Raw genomic sequence first — 19,056 nt, 5'->3', positions numbered from 1 at the left:
CCCACAGGCCGCTCGAATGTGATTGGTTAATACTACTCTGACTTCAAACGGAAACCAGATACCAAAATCCTGTCCCGTTGCCGACAGATACTACATGTGAATGCAGAAACTTTTTCTAGAGATTATGCCTCCGCCAACAAGTCAAGTTGCAGTTTACATCCATGTCTGTCCTGTTAGACATGTGTATGAAATTGTCATAATTCATATGAATTCTGGGTTATGGTCAAAAAGGTGTTTTGTGAGTTCTTGACCTTTGACAAACAAATTCTAATCAATTCATCCTTAAATCCAGGTGGACCTTTGTGACAGATGAAATACAATTCTCCTCCAGGCATTCCTGAGTTATCGCGTTCATGAGAATGGGATGGACACAAGGTCACAGTGACCTTTGACCACTAAATTCTACTCAGGTCATCCTTAAGTCCAAGTGGACGTTTGTGCCAAAGTTGAAGAAGTTCCCTCCAGGCGTTCCTGAGATACTACGTTCATGAGAATGGGTCAGACGGACGTACGGACAACTCGAAAACATAATACCCCGGCCACAGCTGTCGCACTCAAAGTTACATAAGATGATAGATAAAATGGTATTTTGCTCCACCCTGAGCTTAAAGTAAAGTAATATGTTTTATATAATTAGTAAAAGCCAGCAATGAAGTTCTATCAGCATCCAAAGGGTGCTTGCACAACTGAACCTGACACAAAAACGCCCGCTGTCTTTTAATTCAAGTAAAGCAAGAAAAGTTACGTCGGCTTTCACCCGTCAGCTGTAATCTACCTCATGCTGCCCGAAGTTCAGTCAGTTAGAGTTCAGAAAGATTTAGACAAGACTCATTTGGTGTTTATTCATCCGAGCTGTGGTTCGTCGAAGGCTGCGGACTAAGCACTTCAGCTGTAAACTGCAATGCGCCCTCACTTAAATTTTTTAAGGTCTTTTCCACTTTCTCTACATTTTCTTTACATGATAAAGCTCCATTTGTACCCACCAGATCTCAATCTGAGAACCAAAGAATATTAATGTATTGGTTTTGCTATATTGCAGGCAAAATGAATGATTGCTCTTAACTGGAAGAAATCCGATGCACCTACAACGGGCGCTTGGATTAAAAATATGGCACAATGTATGTCAATGGAGAGAATAACATATACCTTGAAAAACAAACTGGGTGTTTATGAGGAAAAGTAGTGACATTGGAGAGCTTCTACAGGAGGAATAATTAAGATAGGATATGTAAAAAATCACAATAGTGGTAGACCCTCAGAAGGGAATGGATTCTTGTTTTTGAAAATCTTTTTATTTTATTTATTATTTATTTTCTATATATTTATTTTCTGTCTATGTGTATCTTCATTGTGTTAGAGGTGCCATTTAACAGTTTAATTGTATGATTGATACTATGAAGCTGTGTATTGATTTTGGCCCTGTGAGAAAGGGAAAAGTTGAGAGAGAACGGATGGGTGTGTGGGGGATGTTATGTTTGTTAAAGTAAATCCTGAATTGAATATATTGCATAATAATGCTGATGTTTGTATAACAAAAAAACAATAAAGACATTGTTTAAAAAAAAAGAAAAGAAGTCACATACAGTATACAGTAAGGTACGGTTATTTGACAAAAGTCCAGAATTTACGTGTGTTGATGGGAAGACACTGTGCTACATTACACTTTCACACAGTGACTTCAGAGTTGTGGGAATGTCAGACTTGAGAGTTACAGTTGCAAATGTCAGACTTTTGAGCTAAGCAAAGACAAACAGTTAAATATGACATTTTATACGATCCCTTTTTAACGATAATATGCAGAGAAAAAAATTAACCTCTGATTGATGCTGAAGCTGCTGAGAACAGGCAGCAGAGAGAACAACGGGGGCAGACAGCTGAACACACACTGTCGCCAATATAACAGCAGAAAAAGATACATACATGTTTGTGCAAACAGCCCACCGCAGTTGGAAGTGCCACCAGTGGAGAAGTTCATTTTAAACCTTCGACTCTTCATTCATCTTCCTGCTCCTTCTCTTCCACTTTCCTCATCTGATCAAACACCACGATCGCACACTCAAACCTCTGCATCAGCTGGAAAATCCATTATATGTACTCAGCTCAAGCCTTGGACTATCCACACACACACACACACACACACACGTTCCAGCCTTTACACACACACACACACACACACACCCCGCTGAATCAATAGCAGACATTAGGTGTTATTGACAACGCCAACTGAGGTTAACAATCTGGTGTAACTGTAGGATCCGCCTATTTAAGCTGTGTATAAATGTGAAATGGCGGCGGAATGAGCAGGTCCAGATGTGTTTGAATGAGATTAAGATGCTCACATTTACATACCGAGGTCAACACGGTAATACGGCTTTACTTTGACAATCACACAAAAGAACGGAGCAGCCATAAAATTAAACCAAAAAACTTTTGTTTCATGCATGAAAGTGGCTACAGACATCTTTGTTTCATTCCTGAATTAACTAATCCGTTACAATCCCTCAAGTCTTTTTCGCATACTTTTTTAAACCTTTCTTTTTCTGAACAAATCAACTCATCCTGTTAAACTAACAAGTAAAGTGTAAAATTGTCAGTAGCACGGCTGTGTGATGGGGCTGAGCGGCGTAGTTAGGCTATATTATAAGCTCTGTATAATTAAGACTATCGCAAATAAAAGCTGTCATGATTGAATACCTTCATATTAAAAAAGAAATATCTGTTATTATGTTGCCTGGGTTGGCTGGGATATAATGGTAGAAATTACAAAAGCACCACTTCTGAGGCAATCATAGATGTCATTATCAGAGAGTATCCCCCGTTTTCTGAGATCCCATGCAGAGCCAGACAGATAGAGACGGACAGATAACAAAAAGCTCAATGAGAGGAGCTTTTGCTGTGTGTGTGTATGTGTGTGTGTGTGTGTGTGTGTGTGTGTGTGTGTGTGTGTGTGTTTATGTGTGTGTGTTGTTTTTTTACCTGGTAGGTGTCCCACAGCCTGATCGTGCAGCGTAGTGGCAGCTCCCTCATGAGGAGGTTGTTCATCCAGCGGAAGGCAAACTGCAGGTACTCCACCTCGTACTGCTGCATGTGGCGGTGCACAGAATCTGTCAAAATAATAATCACAATTTCTTTTAAAAAAAAGACAACATCACACATAGATTAAAGGGATAGTTTTGGTGTTTGTCAGTGGGGATGTATGGGGTACTTCTCCATAGTCCGTGTATTACCTACAGTAGATGACGGTCAATACGCCCCCAGTTTGGAGAAACACACAGGAGTTACCACACGGAAGCAAAGCAATGTACTGCTGTGGACGGGGCCGGCAGCAAAACGGATTTTAGCCACCTAAAAGAAAGACTGACCTAAAAAATATATATATATATACACACTATATTTAAACTATTAAATATTTTGTACACTTGATTTTTTTAGGTGGGCCTTTCTTTTCGGTGGCTAAAATACGTTTTGCTGCCGGCCCCGTCCCCAGCAGCTTTGCTTTCTTGCGGTAACAACGGTTTGTTTCTCAAAACGAGGTGTGTGCCGACCGCCATCTACTGTAGGTAATACATTGACTATGGATAAGTACCTCATACAACCCCGCTTCAAAACACCCAAACTATCCCTTTAAGGTTCCACTGCTTTGTATAAAGACCAGCAAAAGAAAAAAAGCAGAAAGAGAGAGGCGAGCAATTCCTTTAGGATCTGGCGACAGTAATGGTGACAGTGACAAGTGTGTAGATAGACAGATTCCTTCATAGCTCTCCTCTCTGTTAATAACTACTGCAGTCAGTGTCACACGCACGCACACAGCCTCTTCCTCATAATAGAGATGTAATTACGGAGCTATCAGAATTGTCAGAGCAAAGCTACACACCAAACTGAGATGAGAAAGTGTATTCGTTATTAAATAAAACTCCAAAGCATGTCAGTCCAGTGAGGAACGGAGTGCATATATATATATATATATATATACTGTATGACCCATCCAGCATGTTTATGCAAGGTACAGAGCGTGTGTTTATTATTTCTTTGACATTATTACTTCTACTAGGAGCTGATTAAAACTGTATTTTTGTTTATCTCTGTCACACAAGGTCAATGTGTGCAAAACCTGCTCCAACCCCTGTGGGGTTTTAATAAAATTGTGACTATTTATCTTGTTTCTGACAAGGGGAAGCAGGGTGATTTTAATATCGCGCAAGCTCAACACAGATTTTAATACTATACAAAGCATATACGTGTGTGACTTTTCTCTCCCTGAGTCATAAATACCTACTATTACCAGGCACATTGGCCCTCGCATAATTCAAACCCTGTCATAACAGACACTTTGTATTTTAGAATGTAGCACTTCAGTTCTCTATGACGCAGGCTGCATTTCCTGTTAAGCCTCATTCGCTCTGTTTAACAATGGTTGCATGATTTTCCTGTGGGGGGAAAAAAATATTAATTATAATATTTATAAAATATATAATTTGACAATGGCTAAAATGCATGTAGTTACTAAGGAGAATGGTAAATATTTCATTACCATCTGGAATATCAATCATGTGTCAATGTGCCTGAAATTTTGTGTTGTGTGCTGGTGGAGTGCGGGTGGACAGCGGGAGGTCAGAGGTCGTACAGTGACTAGTGAGCGGCTCCCAGGATTCTGCTGACAACGCCAATTCCGCCTGACTTCATGCTCTCCTTGGTACAAAATGTAACAGTTTTATTTAGGCTGCCACTAACACATTTTAGGCGAAGTCGGGCTTATAAACAAGTCGCATCAAATCAACAATTGCTGGTTCATTGGACAGAGAATTAGTAACCAGTCATCACCGTGACATTAGAGAGTTTGGCAAAACGAATCCAGTTCCTGTCCTTCAAACTTAAAGGGTAAAGGCTTTTACACAACGCGGGCGAGTATTTCGCTTCAAAACTATTCATACCAGCAGCGATGCAAACTTGCAACAGTTGCAACACTTTTTCAATAAAAGGTTTGAATAGATTTGCGCATGCAGAGGACCAACTACCGGGATCCTACTGACCCAGAGCAGCGTCTGGTAGTCTGTAAGACAAATGGTTCTATAGCCTAAATTACAGTAAGCTATTTTAATGCTTTCAGTGAATATGCATCTGGTAAACAGTTACGTAGTGTATATGTCTAGGGGCTTTTATTGTGAAAGGTACGAATGAAAGGTGTCGATCTGTCCTGCGCTGCCTTTGTCAAGGTTGAAAGGGGCGATAAAGTTTGCCGTCTTGGTTCGGATTCAGTTTGGACTACAGAGCCTCCGTGTTGTTGTCCACTATAGTGTACATGTTGAATATGTCCGTTGGGCACAACGGGATTGGTTGATGTCTTTATTTGCGGTGCGAAAGCTCAGAAAGATCGACCTTGTTCTGGAAAAAAAATGACGGTGCTCTTTCACGGCGTAATATTTGCGTTGTGTGTGAAAGTACTCATGACAAAAACAACAGTTTAATAAAAGAAAAATGTTATATATATATATATATATATATATATATATATAAAAATTTTGTATATTGTATATTTTTTTGTATATTTTTTTGTTATTTTCAAGAAATCCAATGAAAAGACCAGAACCAACAATGTGTCCATCTCTCAATGCAATATGATATATAAGATAGATTTAAATCTTTAAAAACGTTCATTAAATAAAAAGTGAAATAATTTAATATTTTTTATTTGTGACATCACAAATGGACAGAAATCCTAACGGCTTGTTTCAAACACACAATTTCTGAATACGGGCTGTGTGTGTTTCTCCGTATATTGAGCGTTTTGATAGTTTAACAGTATTTATATAGCACTTAAACCTGCTTTATGATATAAAAGATGTGAAAATCTCACTTTTTACAATATGGGACCTTTAAGGTAGGTATGGATGGATTTTTGCTGTGCACATTACTGTTATTAAACTTCTCCAGTACTTAAAAATACAATCTTAAGTTAAAACTTAAACTGGTACCAATAACAGCTGAGATATAATCATCTGTCAAGGCTGTAGTTTCCACTCAGTTTGTTTCGTTAGGCTCCACTTTCCAAACATAAACCTCAGCTGGCTATTAGATGTCCACATCTGTCTCCTGATACCCATAAAATGTGTTTTCTATCCTCCTCCTTAAATTGGTTCAGATTATGTTCTCACTACCAACAAACCACACAGAGAGAGAACCATACGTTGCATCTGGTGATCTCAATATGCACTCAATGTGGAGTTCAGTGGCGATGTCAGTGTCGTGGCGTGGCGGGCTGGCAGGAACGCTTGCCGACGAGAATGGATGAGAAGCAGAAAAATGTCAGCCGAAGATTTGCTGCATATGAGGCTGTGACACCGAGGACGGCTGCCTTTGTTCCTTTCTGTTCTTGATAAATGTTTGTTTTATGCTTCTTTACATAACAAAAGATTAAAAATACCACTCAGTATTCAGCGACTCCCTATTTCATAGTCATCAAACCAATGACACTCGCTCTGTCTCACACACACACACACACACACACACGCACACACACACACGCACTTCACAATAGAGCTGTAATTACAGAGCTGTCAGAGAATCTATGAGAAAAGCCAGTTAGGGAGGAACTATAGCATCCTCTTCTCTCACACTCTGTGCTCTTAATCAGGGCTGACTGACAAGCACACACACACACACATATACAGCCTTATTAAAGCTTTAATTGGTGAAACGTTATGTAAGATATTTCTAACCCAGGACACATACATTAATGCCCTCAAACACACAGAGATCACATGAATGGCACCTGCCTTCCATCGCTCACACATGCAGGTTTGACAATTATAGCACACACTCCAGCGCGCGAGCGGCGGGGCGAAGTAAACACAAAGCGAATATTTCACACTCGTCTCTGCAGTTTAATTATCACATGCTGCTGTAAAAGCATAAACAAGGCGAGCTCATTAACAGCGAATGCATCACGGTGACAGATCCTAGCCGGCTGCCAAACAGAGAGGGAGAGAGTGGAACAACTTTAGACAATGTTAAATTACACTAATGAACTTGCTCTTGCCTAATATTAGCGCCTTCACCAAACACAGGGAGGAAGAGGGGGAGTGGCGGAGGGGTGAGTTGTTTGTCATGAGGAGTTATCGCAGGAGGAGAGGAGAGAAATTAAAAATCATAAAACAAAAAAAGAACAGCAAGAAAAAAAAAGCCTGAGTGATGAAACCATGAAATGAACTACGGCGCTAAAACTTGTGACTTTTTAAACCGTTGGCTGGCGTCCAGTTGGCACCGTGCTCGGCATGCTGGGTAGCATAGGTATGGGGGCTGAGGGAGGTTGAGGATGACATATCTCATAGACAATGATTGACTGATGAGTCTTGTCTTCCCTCCCACTGCCGGTTAAAGTTTAGGACGGAGGCCAGGATGCCAGCTAGTCCGCGCTCTCCACAGTGGAGTGTAGCTTCATGGCTGGTGGAGTGCGGGTGGACAGCGGGAGGTCAGAGGTCGTACAGTGACTAGTGAGCGGCTCCCAGGATTCTGCTGACAACGCCAATTCTGCCTGACTTCATGCTCTCCTTGGTACAAAACGTAATTACAGTTACACTCCTCCACTGGCTGTTGACCGTTTCACTTTCACTCAGTCTGTTCTAACAGAGCTGCTTTATTTCTAATCTATTCTTTCACTGTGAACTCCCTGTCTCTGTAAATATACTGTATATATAAAAAGAGAATGTAGTCATCTGACTGTAACCTTTATCCATTTCTCTTTTATTTTACTCTTGCCAGCTTTAGCACAGATTTAAACAAATCCTACTTTAGATAGAAACCAGGCGACGGAGTTCTGTTTGTTCACCAGTGCTTGCTTTTCTGTAACACTAAGTCAGTCTCTACTGTGTACATGCAATATTTCGTGGTCTCTGGTCTTTTTTCTTTGGTTATAATTGGCCGTTTGATAAAACCTTGCTATGCGTGTCAAGCTTTCCATTCTCAGTAAGCAGCACATGTGCAGTTCAATGATACCAGTGGCAGATTAACCACTCCAGTAATGTTTAAAATAATGGGTCCTTGATGTCAGACAGAAGTAGATGAAAGCCGGCTTCTCATTATGCCAGCTGAAATAATAACCACTGCTAACAGATTTGATCAGTTGTAGCCAGCTAGCTCATTAAGGTGACGTTAACAAAGGACGTATGTTGAAAGTCAATTTTTCGTTCCATTGCAACATCAGCGCCCAGCAGCAAAGCTACGCCTCCGCCATTTTGGACTGAATGTGACTGCCGGACACCAGTAAAACATCCGTCTAAAAAATTACGTACAACAGTAAAAAAATATATATTTCCTCTCTATTGACATATTCTACCAAAATGTCCTGTGTTGAACAATAAAACATTATACCAATAATATATACCAGGGTAAACCCCGCCTTCGCCCAATGTCAGCTGGGATCGTCTCCATCCGTACTTGATGTCGTTGGAAACTAGAAAGTCCCACCTTTCTAACACATCTTGACTCAACTCACTCAGGAGGAAACAGTCACACAGACATAAATCTATGTTCTTGGCAAAACTATTTCAGCCGGACACCAGCATGCCATATATCACTCTATTCCCCTGGTTCAGACCAATCTAATGATACCGGGCCTTTGCATTCTACATTTTTCTGCTGTATAACATGATTCTCTTTGGTCATATATGAATATTGATCAGTATTCATTTATTACTATTTCAATGTTTCGGGGATATTCATGTTATTTGTAACATGGTTATATGCTAATAAATAGTTTTTTTAAAAGTAAAACTAAACATTCAATGTGTAAACAGAGAGAGCCTGAGTGTATCTTTGTAAATTGTAGCATAATGTTGTATTTTAGTGTATTTTCATCAAATATATAGTTATAGTTGTAGTTAAAGTGCAGGAGACGACATTCAGTTGCATCATTGCCTATGAGATCTAATCTTATTTTTTCCTTTATTGCATCTCCATTGTAATCTCCATGGTATTAGTTTACTTACAATTTATTCATATTCCTTAGCTTCTTACCTTTCAAAGGAGACCAGATATATGCATATAAGCCTTATGGTTCAGGAGCTATTCCTGATTCATTTAGGGTAGTTCTTTTAGCCGTTTTTTTCTGAGCGATAGGGCTAGGGTTCAAAAGGTTAAAGGAGTTTGCTAATTGTATAACACGTTTCAGTTTAAAAAGCATCTTCGAATACAGAATTCCCCTGATGCTTAGGCCGCGGCAGCAAGTCAACTTAGGCCCGGCAGGCTTGCAATACGCTGGTGGAAACCCTGCAAAGATAAGAGTCCACTGAGTGATGCATGCTTACTTATTCCTCTCACACAATAACCAACCACAAGGTCACACGTTTGTCACCGATTGCCCGAGGGAGACTGCAGCAATTGTGGGATCAGATCTATCTTTATGGTGTCACTGTACATATACAATATGCGTGTGCAAGGTCAAACATCAACCACGCTTCTCTCTGTCGACATGCAGCGTAACGACAATGTTCTCGTGGAACCTGGTGCATGAAAACAGGTGGAAAGGCAGACCTCATGCAAGTACATTACGTATTTATATCTAGTAACTGAGTGTCTCAGATGATGCCTTCAGGTACAGAAAGCTGTAAATGATATGCATAAACATAATAGATGTTTTGTAAATGAACGTGTGTTCATAAGAACGCTTAATTAGCACACAAGGAATGTCATGTAACGTTAGAAATGCCATCCTATTTTACAAGATGTGCAGCAGCCGAGAGCAAAAACAACTAACACCCAAAGGGATAGCAGCTAAAAGACAGGCACTGCAGTAACTTTCACACAAGTTTGGTATAGAATATTTGAAAGAAATACTGTTAGAAATCTGTGAATTTCTTTAAATAAATGCTTGAAAAAGCCGCAACATGCGTTATGTTAAGTATGTGAAATGTAAAATTGCTGTAAGGCGGAGAGAGCAGAGTGCATGAACATTGTAGGGGTGATGTCTGGAGGTTGTGGAGGACTGTGTGGGAAGACAGGAAAAAAGATGGTGTGATTGACCTCGGGGCCCCCGTTAAAAAAGACACCAGAGCTGCCTAACCAAAAACTCAATACTGCTCTGAAAAAGAAAAAAAATGGCACGACTTAAAAATTCCCAAAACTTCAGAGAAGCAAAACACATTCTCTGGACACCAGTGTGAATTTATATACAAATCTGGCCCCCAAAAAATACACATTAAACAAATAGAATGGTTAATATACACAGACTGTCACGCACACAGAATGCATAGTCACTTCTAAAAGAAGCTGCTACAGAAAGGCAAATTATCGAAGCTTTTTTTCCAAACCCATAAAAACAGCCTCTTTCATTATGCAATCCAGTCTCACAACCCAGCTACCAGCCTTTTCACACAATTCAGGCTGAGAGCGTGCCGCTGCCAGTGCGTCCTCTCATTTGCATAAATACATTCACCTTTGGGCAATTTGCATGTTGATGAACTCGTGCTAATGCACTTGCATGCAACAAATTCACAGAAAGAGATGGGGGGAGATAAAGAGATCAGAGAAACATTACAAGCGTGCCGACAAAGTGGCTTGTCTTTTGAGGAGGTACACGTGCTAGCGTCAAGCAAGGCTAATGGGAGTTAGCGTCACTTATTACAAGTAGCATAATTACACAGAGAGGGGGAGTCTGAGGGAGGGGCAGGCAGGGGGAGAAACAAAGACTTTTCAAAGTAAAAGCCTTCTAACAATGTCACCCAACTAAAAGAATCAAAGTAAAGAAAATAACAGCTTTGATTTTTTTGAATTTTTAACAAATCCTCCAGCCTCCTTACTTCAAGTTCAATTAGAACTAACACTATAGCACTGAATTCACAGAAAACAAATACAAATGGAATATTCAGAGAACACCTGCAGAAAATGTTTGATCATAAAAGTATCTTTTAGCTTCGTTATACTGGGAAGATGACCGAGCTGAGGACGAGGCACCTTTGTCACCTCAGTCATAAGATGACATATGTCTTCAGTAGGGATGTCACGAGAACCAATACTAAGGTATAGGGATGCACCGATACCGATGCCAGTACCCCTGACACCTTTTACGTGGGCCGAGCCCCGCCCCGGCGGCATGTTTGAGGCGCACTGAGGACAGTCCGCCCCGGTCAACAGTCCACCCCGGTCAACAGTCGCCACCGGGAGCAGGGGGCCCCGTCCCTCCCCGGGCGGGGAGAGAGGGCGCAGCGAGCCTTTTGTCCATGGTGCGGCAAGGTCCGGGCGGGGAGCGCTGTAAAGCTGCGGCCGCGAACCACCTTCGCCCCGAGCCTTTCCAAGCCGACCTAGAGCCAGCCGCGGCGCACCACCTCGTATGCAGGACTCCCCAGCCTGCCGTGTGTCGCTCACACCCTCCGGCTGGCTGTTAACGAGGGTCTTTTGGCACAGAGAAGTACTCGTATCGGTACCCGGTATCGGTACACAAATGTAAGTACTTGTACTCGGTCTGAAAAAACCCAGTATGCAAACGGTAATAAAGGAGTGGATGTTCATAGGATTCATTGTTTTATTTTTGCTTTTTACCGTGGTATGGAATTGGTATGGAGTATGGTGGAATTTCCCTGGTATTGGTATCAGGACATCCTGAGTCTTTAGACTCTCTAAATCATGCAGTTCTGATTCAGTCAGACATATCTGCTGCCTTTCACACAGCCAGTCATTCTATTCTTCCTGGGTATATCACTCCAGTCCTACCACCAAATGTGCCTTTCAAAGGGTGGAGGTGGAGGAGTATTTAAAAAGTTACAGTTGAGGGAAAATGGGGAGGAGTAGGAGGAGAAGAACATTGTGGAAAAAAATGGCTGTGACCTCGTGGCACAAATCCAGACTCTTTTTGCCCTCCCCTACTGTGCAAAAAGATATAGCAGGTAATGGATGGTGGGGATATGGTCATAAAACCTGTACATTATCTCTCTAACCCTCTCTGTGAACGTACAGTATATGTGTGTTTCCCCTCTATCTGACAGATATAGGAGGAGCTGGGTGCAGTCATTTTAAAGAAAAAGAGAGAAGGTGACAGAGAAAGTGGTGCGAGACAGACAGATCAGCAATGTCCTCTCCTTACTGACCCCGTACTGCAAATAATGCAATTATAGAGGTAAGAAAAAAACCTTCCCGCCATCCTCGCCTCTCCTCCCATTGGCTTAACAAATACCCCATCAACTACTAATGTCCCTGTATCTGATACCAGAGGCTGAAACAGAACACCCACAGCAACAGCTGAAGCATTTTGGGGAAGGTTACTAGCTCGCTCTAATGGAGAATAATAGATTTCTTCCATTCTGCACTAAATTTTGTCCAACAAATATAAAATTAATGAGCTGCAAGATTAAGTACCATTAGTGCTTGTAATGTCATCTCAACAGAAACATACAAAACAAGATTAAACGCAGGGAGAAAAACAATAAAGAAACAATAAACATTATCATCAAATCGGATTCTCCGGGACACAGGATTTCTATCAGGAGTGAAATCTTGTACCAGTCAGTCGCTAAAACATCTGTGAAAAGAACCCCAACCTTTATCCAACAAGCACAAACACTCTGGATAACCCTGCATCAGATAAGCGCTGATAGGTAATTTTGGAAGAGATGAGAGGCCATTGTTCCCAAAACAGATGCTATGTCGACAGCGGGGCGAAAAACAATCCTGTAACACGAGATAAAAGCTATCTGTGATCTCATTAGAGGTGGTAATGTCAAGCTAGCGAGGTATAAAATGGCTCTGCCCCAACTGTGATGACGGAGCACTTATGGAATAAGATACAGTAAAAATGTCAAGTCATTTTTTATGTGTTTGCTGGGGGGGTGGAGGAGCTCGGGAGGACTTTGCTTCTTCATTTTGTCAATTTATTTTTTGTAAACATAGAAAAGACGCACACTTACAGTATGTGAGTGGATTTTTTCATACTCTCGCACATCCTCCGCCCTCTCTATCGGCAAGTTTACGCTGTCACGATCACACACGCAAACAGACAGGCCTGCACACTAACTTTCTCTGACATTCACACCCCCGCACACACACACACACGTATGCGCTCTCTCTCTCCATCCATTTGGATGCAGCGGGCGAGTCCTCCCCTCCCTCTGGCTGACGGAGCGGATGACAGGATGGTCGGACAGCACCAAGGTTAGCCAAGAACATGACCATTGTACAAAAGGCTTGCTTTGATAAGACCTTGTTTTGCACACTGCATTGTGGGCACCGCTACGAACGCCACACCGGTGACACAAGTTAAGTTTGGATATTGTTTTGACAATGTGAAAAAGAGAAGGAGGAAACAGGGGAAAATAGCAGCCCTGCTAATTAACACTATGAGTACACTCTGTGTGCATACATTAACATCCAGCCCTCAGCGGGCCAATATTTTGTGCTAATAATCACCAACACGTTTACATTTCCCCCGACAGCAGAGTGGAATGACGATCAGCGATCGCGGTGTCATGTAATGACAAATTGCGGAGGAATCGAGGCGTGAAAACAAATGTTACTTCCTGGTGTGTATCCAGATCTAACACTTGGATTCAAACTATCAAAGAAAGTTTAAGTGTTAAGAAAAAGGGGGAAAAAGAATCCTCATTAAAGGGAAACTTAGCTGACTTGCCTGGCCTCAAGCGCCCCGGCTTATTTGCTGGCAGACAAATACCGTTCACGTGCCCACACTGAGAACATCACTAAGAACTTTAAAACACACATGTGGGACAAGTGTTGCCCAATAACCGCCCCCATTCCTCCTCTCTGCATGTGTGCAAATGCATAAGTTAACACCCCCTTTTGTCCGACTAATCAACATTCTTATATCCAACGATTATGAAAACAAGATTATCCACAAAAAAACGTTTATTTTGCTGCATTCCGCAATGACGCTGTTGTTTTGTCTTGTGTTATAAATCCAGCGCACCCCTTTCCTTTACAGCTGTGTGCTTCTTCCACCCGTATATCCTCCGTGGAGGTGCGCCGTGACCGCGCTAGGTCGGCCTGGAAAGGGCCGGGACGAAAGTGGCGCTTTACAGTACCCCTCACCAAGACCTCGCCGCTTAGTGCTTGCTGTGCCGTCTCCCCCTGCTCCTGGTGCAACATGTAGAATACAACATGTTGGCGACCCACCCGACCCGTCTTGAAACACGGACCCATCTCGTTTACCACGCTTTGTGGATGTGACTTTTTTTGCCGTGTCATCACCATTCATATCTATATGTGTTTATGATTAAACTGTTTACTAGAGCACAAAATTCTTCAGAGATCTAGCCTCTTCATTCTGCTCTCAATGTGCACCAGATTGATGCATTTACCTTTAAAATGTAGGCTACAAAAGTGTCTTTCTAAATGCGTGATGTTTCCAAAGTCATGAGTATTTAATGTGTTGAATTATTGTGATCTCAATATTGACCAAAATAATAATGATTAGGATTTTTGCCATAACCTAGCAGCCCTAATTTACAGGCAAGAACAAATTTAAAGTGATGCACACAAAGTCCGTATGTAGTTTGTGACGAGTTCAGGCCATGAAAAGGAAAGAAACTACAACCGACAAACTGAAGGGAAAATACCAGATAAATGAAGATTTTTGTATCAGTTTTCACAAAAGAATTTAAGAGAAACTAGATTACCACCTTGTGGTTGTATGCCTCCGCCAACCAGTCAAGTTGCAAAAAATAGTAATAATCCACAACTAAAAGCTGGTACTCTTTTAATTGATGGAGCCATGCGAGTTACTGCCTTTTCCACCACACTGTCCTGCAAATATTTCAGAATAAAAGCCTTGTTTTAGCAAATGAAGGAATTCTGTCCACAGCAAAAAGCACTAGAATGCTTTTAGTTTGAAACAGAAACAGGAAGTGTTGAGTGAAAAAATATTTTTTTAGTTTTTTCATGTCTGTGACATTCTACAGATGTAGACATTGAAACTATAGTAATGTTGCTGGTATGATGTCAATATACGGTCAAAAAGGTCATTTTCACTGGCATAAAAATAACAACCCATTTGTGAATGAAGCCCATTGCCTTGCATGTCCACTGTAGAGCAGACAACCCGGCAGAGGATCGGGATTTTGAGTGTATTTTTGTTCTCATGAATGGTTGGTTTGTGAGGGAGGAGAAATGGCTGATAGAAAAGAGAAAAGAATCAACTGGGAAGACAAGAAGAGGTAAATGGAAATCAAGTAAAAATGGCAGAGCTGTGAACAGAAAGTACTTTCTGGATGGGTGGAAGAATGGAAGAATGGAAGAATGGATGGATGGATGGATGGATGGATGGATGGATGGATGGATGGATGGATGCAAGACAGATGACTCACCATCAATCCTGCTGACCAGCTCCTCCAGGGCTTTGACTTTCCTCTGGATGCCTGGCTGGGCAAATGTATAGTTGTCCTGAGGAGAAGCAAAATCAGACAGAGTCAATATGGACCATTGCTCTATTTCCAACGGTGGAAAAACCTAAAACAGCCCGACTGTAACATGTCATTTTTATACTTCAAGCATTTAGCCGATTCAAAGAATGAAATAGGCTTCAAACGCTGTGTTTAAAACACACAAGCAACAGCTAGGAATACAAAGGTCAAACTAGTAAGTGGATGTGTTTATGACCACAGAACAAAAAGTTCAAGGAAAAGCAATAAAAACAGGGGCTAAGGAGATCTTTTTTGTTACAGGAATATTTGTCACATTTTTTCTGTAATTTCTCAGACAAGCTGTGAAATTGATCCCTTGTTGAGAAAACTAACATGATTAGTTTCACATTGACGTTTTGCAGCCATTTGGCCCGAGAGTCGGCGTATCACAGCACACGAGCAAACGGGTTAGAAATCTCACATTTTCACTTTTGAGGATTCGTTTTCAGAGAAGTGCAGTTAGCCATTAAAGATGTGAAGTGTTTGCCAGGGCTCATTTCACACCTCACACAAAGCCTGAGGCATCTTTAAACAGCAGATAGAGAAAATAGGCCGCCTAACGAACACTGGCATGATGAAACAAGTGCTGCTGTGGCCTCGAAGACAAAGCAGATGGCTGACTGTGAATGTGGCTGGAAGAACAGAACAGGTGAGCCGTGAATAGGTCCCGGCCTCAGATTGTGGTGTGAAGTGGTGGAACTATATAATAGTCCAATGAGCTGAAGGCCTTCATCTCACTATTGTCCCCTTCAAGTAGTTACTGTGCCTCATCTGGACTGCATAATACCAGCTGGTTAACAAGGCTTGTTAAAATGAGATGGTGGGAGTGATGTTTATGAAGCCACATGGAAGGCCACATATAGGGAGATGGACACCAGGCCTGTGATGTCCTAAACGGTCATTTAAGTATATGGGATGGCTCAATACCACTTTTCCATGTTCAATACCGATACTGATACGGCAACCTTGAGTATCTGCTACCAATTCAATCTTTTTTCTTCTTTAATGCCGGGATCAGACTACACGATATTTTTGTCTTTGACGATGGTCACCATGTCAGATCTAACGATCACAGAGCCATAAACTCTTGAGGTGTCTTGGTCGGGTGACTGGCAATACTACACGTATGACCATGACCAATCACAGCACGTCGTATTCCACGATCACGCGCGAGTTCAGACGTCATCGGGGAGGCGGATGAAGCAACCGTCAATCATGGCGACAGAAGCGTTGTGTGTGATGCTGGCGGTCTGGTGTTGCGAAAAGAAAAAGAAAAGACAGAAAAAAGGGTTGTGGATGTTCTCCTGGGTGGCACAGAGAGGACGGTACGGGCTGTCCATACTTCAGTCAGTTCCGTTGTCCCACCTGACAGCAGTTCACCATCCCTCCTCTTTTTCTCCTTGTTTGTTTATTACCAAGTGACCTGACTGCGACTGCACGCTGGAGAGAGCACCTGATTGGTCAACGCAAAGGAACACGTCGTTGGAGATGTCACACTAGGCGTGTCGAGACGAAAAATTCTGACAGGCTAGACTTTTCCTCGGGGTGTGGTGGGGCGTCCCAGACGTGGCGTCGGTTGTCGTGTACTACGACACGCTACACGAGATAAGAGGATCGATTTTTGCACACGACACTCATTTATCGTTCCCGATCCCCTACGACAGCCGTGTCGGGCTAGAATCAGGCTGATATCGTGTAGTCTGAACTGGGTATTAAAGGTACAGTGTGTAGGATTAGGAGGCATCTAGTGGTGTGGTTGCAGATTGCAACCAACTGAGTAACCCTCCGCTCACTCCTCCCTTTCTAAGACTGCGGTTATGTGAGCCGCCGAGTGTAAAACCATGGTAACACGCCTCGCTCAGAGGTCATCCTTGCCATAATAACACTACTTTAGGAGAAATGGAGGTCAAACGGCGGCTGGCGGTACCATGGTTTTGCACTCCGCGGCTCACCTCAGCATGTCGGAAAACTACGGTGGCCTTCAGGTAATGTAAAAATTCAAAAAGGCTCTCTCTAGAGCCAGAGTTTGGTTTGTCCGTTCTGGGCTACTGTAGAAACATGGAGGAGCAACATGGAGGACTCCGTGAAGAGGACCCGTTCACTATGAATACATGAGGGGCTCATTTTAAGCTAAAGAAAACAACAATTCTTAGTTTCAGGTGATTAAGCTCTAATGAAAACATACATGTAGTTATGAATAATGTATTCCATTTATGCTAATAGATCCACCAAAATGTTACACACTGTTCCTTTAAATGACAAAGCTGTTAAAAATACATTTTTACGGAGGCACTTTGCTGTCTTTTTAATTAAACTTTTCCGCACACAAATGTTAAATAACTTTTAGCAAGATTTTTTTAATTGGTCAGCACCATTCAAACAGAAATTTAGAGTGCAATTTCAAAGATATTATGTTACTGGTTTTTAGTAACATTGTGACTCTTTTGATTTGAATGAATTCCTGGCAGCTAATGGGTTGGGCTCAGTTGCTATGTTGCTTTTTTATGGGTTTTTATACGTTTTTTTTTATGCAATTACTGTGTAATGACACACAGAAAGGTAGTTTATGAGAATTTTCCTCTTTTTGTTCCTTTTCGGTCAACCAGCTCTGACGGAGCGTAGGCAGTAAAGACCGGAACACACCTGGAACGTCAGCAGCGTATGGCGGCTGCGTTACCTGTTGTTTTTTATTTCGGCATCCATGATAACAGGTTAGAGCAGCCACACTGCCCGCTGAGTCTCAGCTGCATCTCTTCTAGAGAATAGAGGTCTTGCATATTTTTGACGCGTACCGCGAGTCTCACAGCAGCAACAGACACTGAAGGTGATCTATTGACTGTATATTGACATCATATCATCTACATTACTACAGTTTCAATGTTTATCTGTAGAATATGGTGCGGAAATGAAAAAAAAGTAAAGACTTATTTTTAAATCAACACTTCCTGCTTTCATTTCAAAATAAAAGCCCTCAAGCGTTTTTTCTGTGGACAGAATTCTTTCAGTTGTAAACACGATGCTTTTATTCTGAAATATAAGCAGTCAGTGCTGTTGAACATGCAGTGACTTAGAGAGCTCCATGAATTGATAAAGTGTGGGGTTTAAATCAACACTTCCTGCTTTCATTTAGAAATAAAAGCCCTCAAGCGTTTTTTCTGTGGACAGAATTCCTTAGTTTTTTAACACAAGGCTTTTATTCTGAAATATGTGCCAGACAGTGTTGTAGAACATGCAGTGACTTGGAGAGCTCCATGAATGAATATAGTACGGAGTTTTAATTTAAAAATTACCACACGTTTCTTAATCTTTCTCTGTCTCAAATAAATATACAGAAACGCAGCAGAAAGCAGCTGAAATGCAGCTGGTGTGAACATCTGATGCGTGAATCACGCAGCCACCACTCCAGGTGGTCGCCACGTGCTCCTGACGTTCCCTGTGTGTTTCGGACTTAAGGCGGCTGTAGGCTCTCGGGGCCGTTAGCTTGACCAACGTATGCTAGCCAGTAGACAAGGCGCAGTACAGAGTAGTGCGGAAAAAAACACTCGCAAGAAGAGGCGATTGAATGATGATGGCGCTGTGGAGATCATACACTTCACATTTTAGTATATAACATAATTTTAAAAAATATATATTTTAGGACTATTTGGGGATATGG

The 19,056-nt window shown here is 41.8% G+C and overlaps 1 protein-coding gene across 5 annotated transcripts in view; it reads right to left on the bottom strand.

Moving 5' to 3' along the window:
* tbc1d22a (TBC1 domain family, member 22a) overlaps window positions 1–19,056 on the bottom strand; it is a 182,422-nt gene that overhangs the window by 45,313 nt on the left and 118,053 nt on the right. For 3 of the 5 annotated variants that reach the window (XM_037760157.1, XM_037760156.1, XM_037760158.1), the window contains 2 exons: window positions 15,306–15,381; window positions 2,977–3,104 (listed from right to left, as the gene is read on the bottom strand). In XM_037760157.1, the coding sequence (XP_037616085.1) occupies window positions 2,977–3,104; window positions 15,306–15,381 (204 nt within the window). Of the gene's footprint in view, window positions 1–2,976; window positions 3,105–14,673; window positions 15,138–15,305; window positions 15,382–19,056 lie in introns of those variants that run through there. The other 2 variants (XM_037760159.1, XM_037760160.1) reach the window with 2 other exon arrangements.

The sequence above is a fragment of the Sebastes umbrosus genome, chromosome 23, assembly GCF_015220745.1.
Source record: "Sebastes umbrosus isolate fSebUmb1 chromosome 23, fSebUmb1.pri, whole genome shotgun sequence".
NCBI lineage: Eukaryota > Metazoa > Chordata > Actinopteri > Perciformes > Sebastidae > Sebastes > Sebastes umbrosus.
Note: the sequence above shows the minus strand (reverse complement) of the source record. Positions and strands in the feature narration are given on the sequence as shown.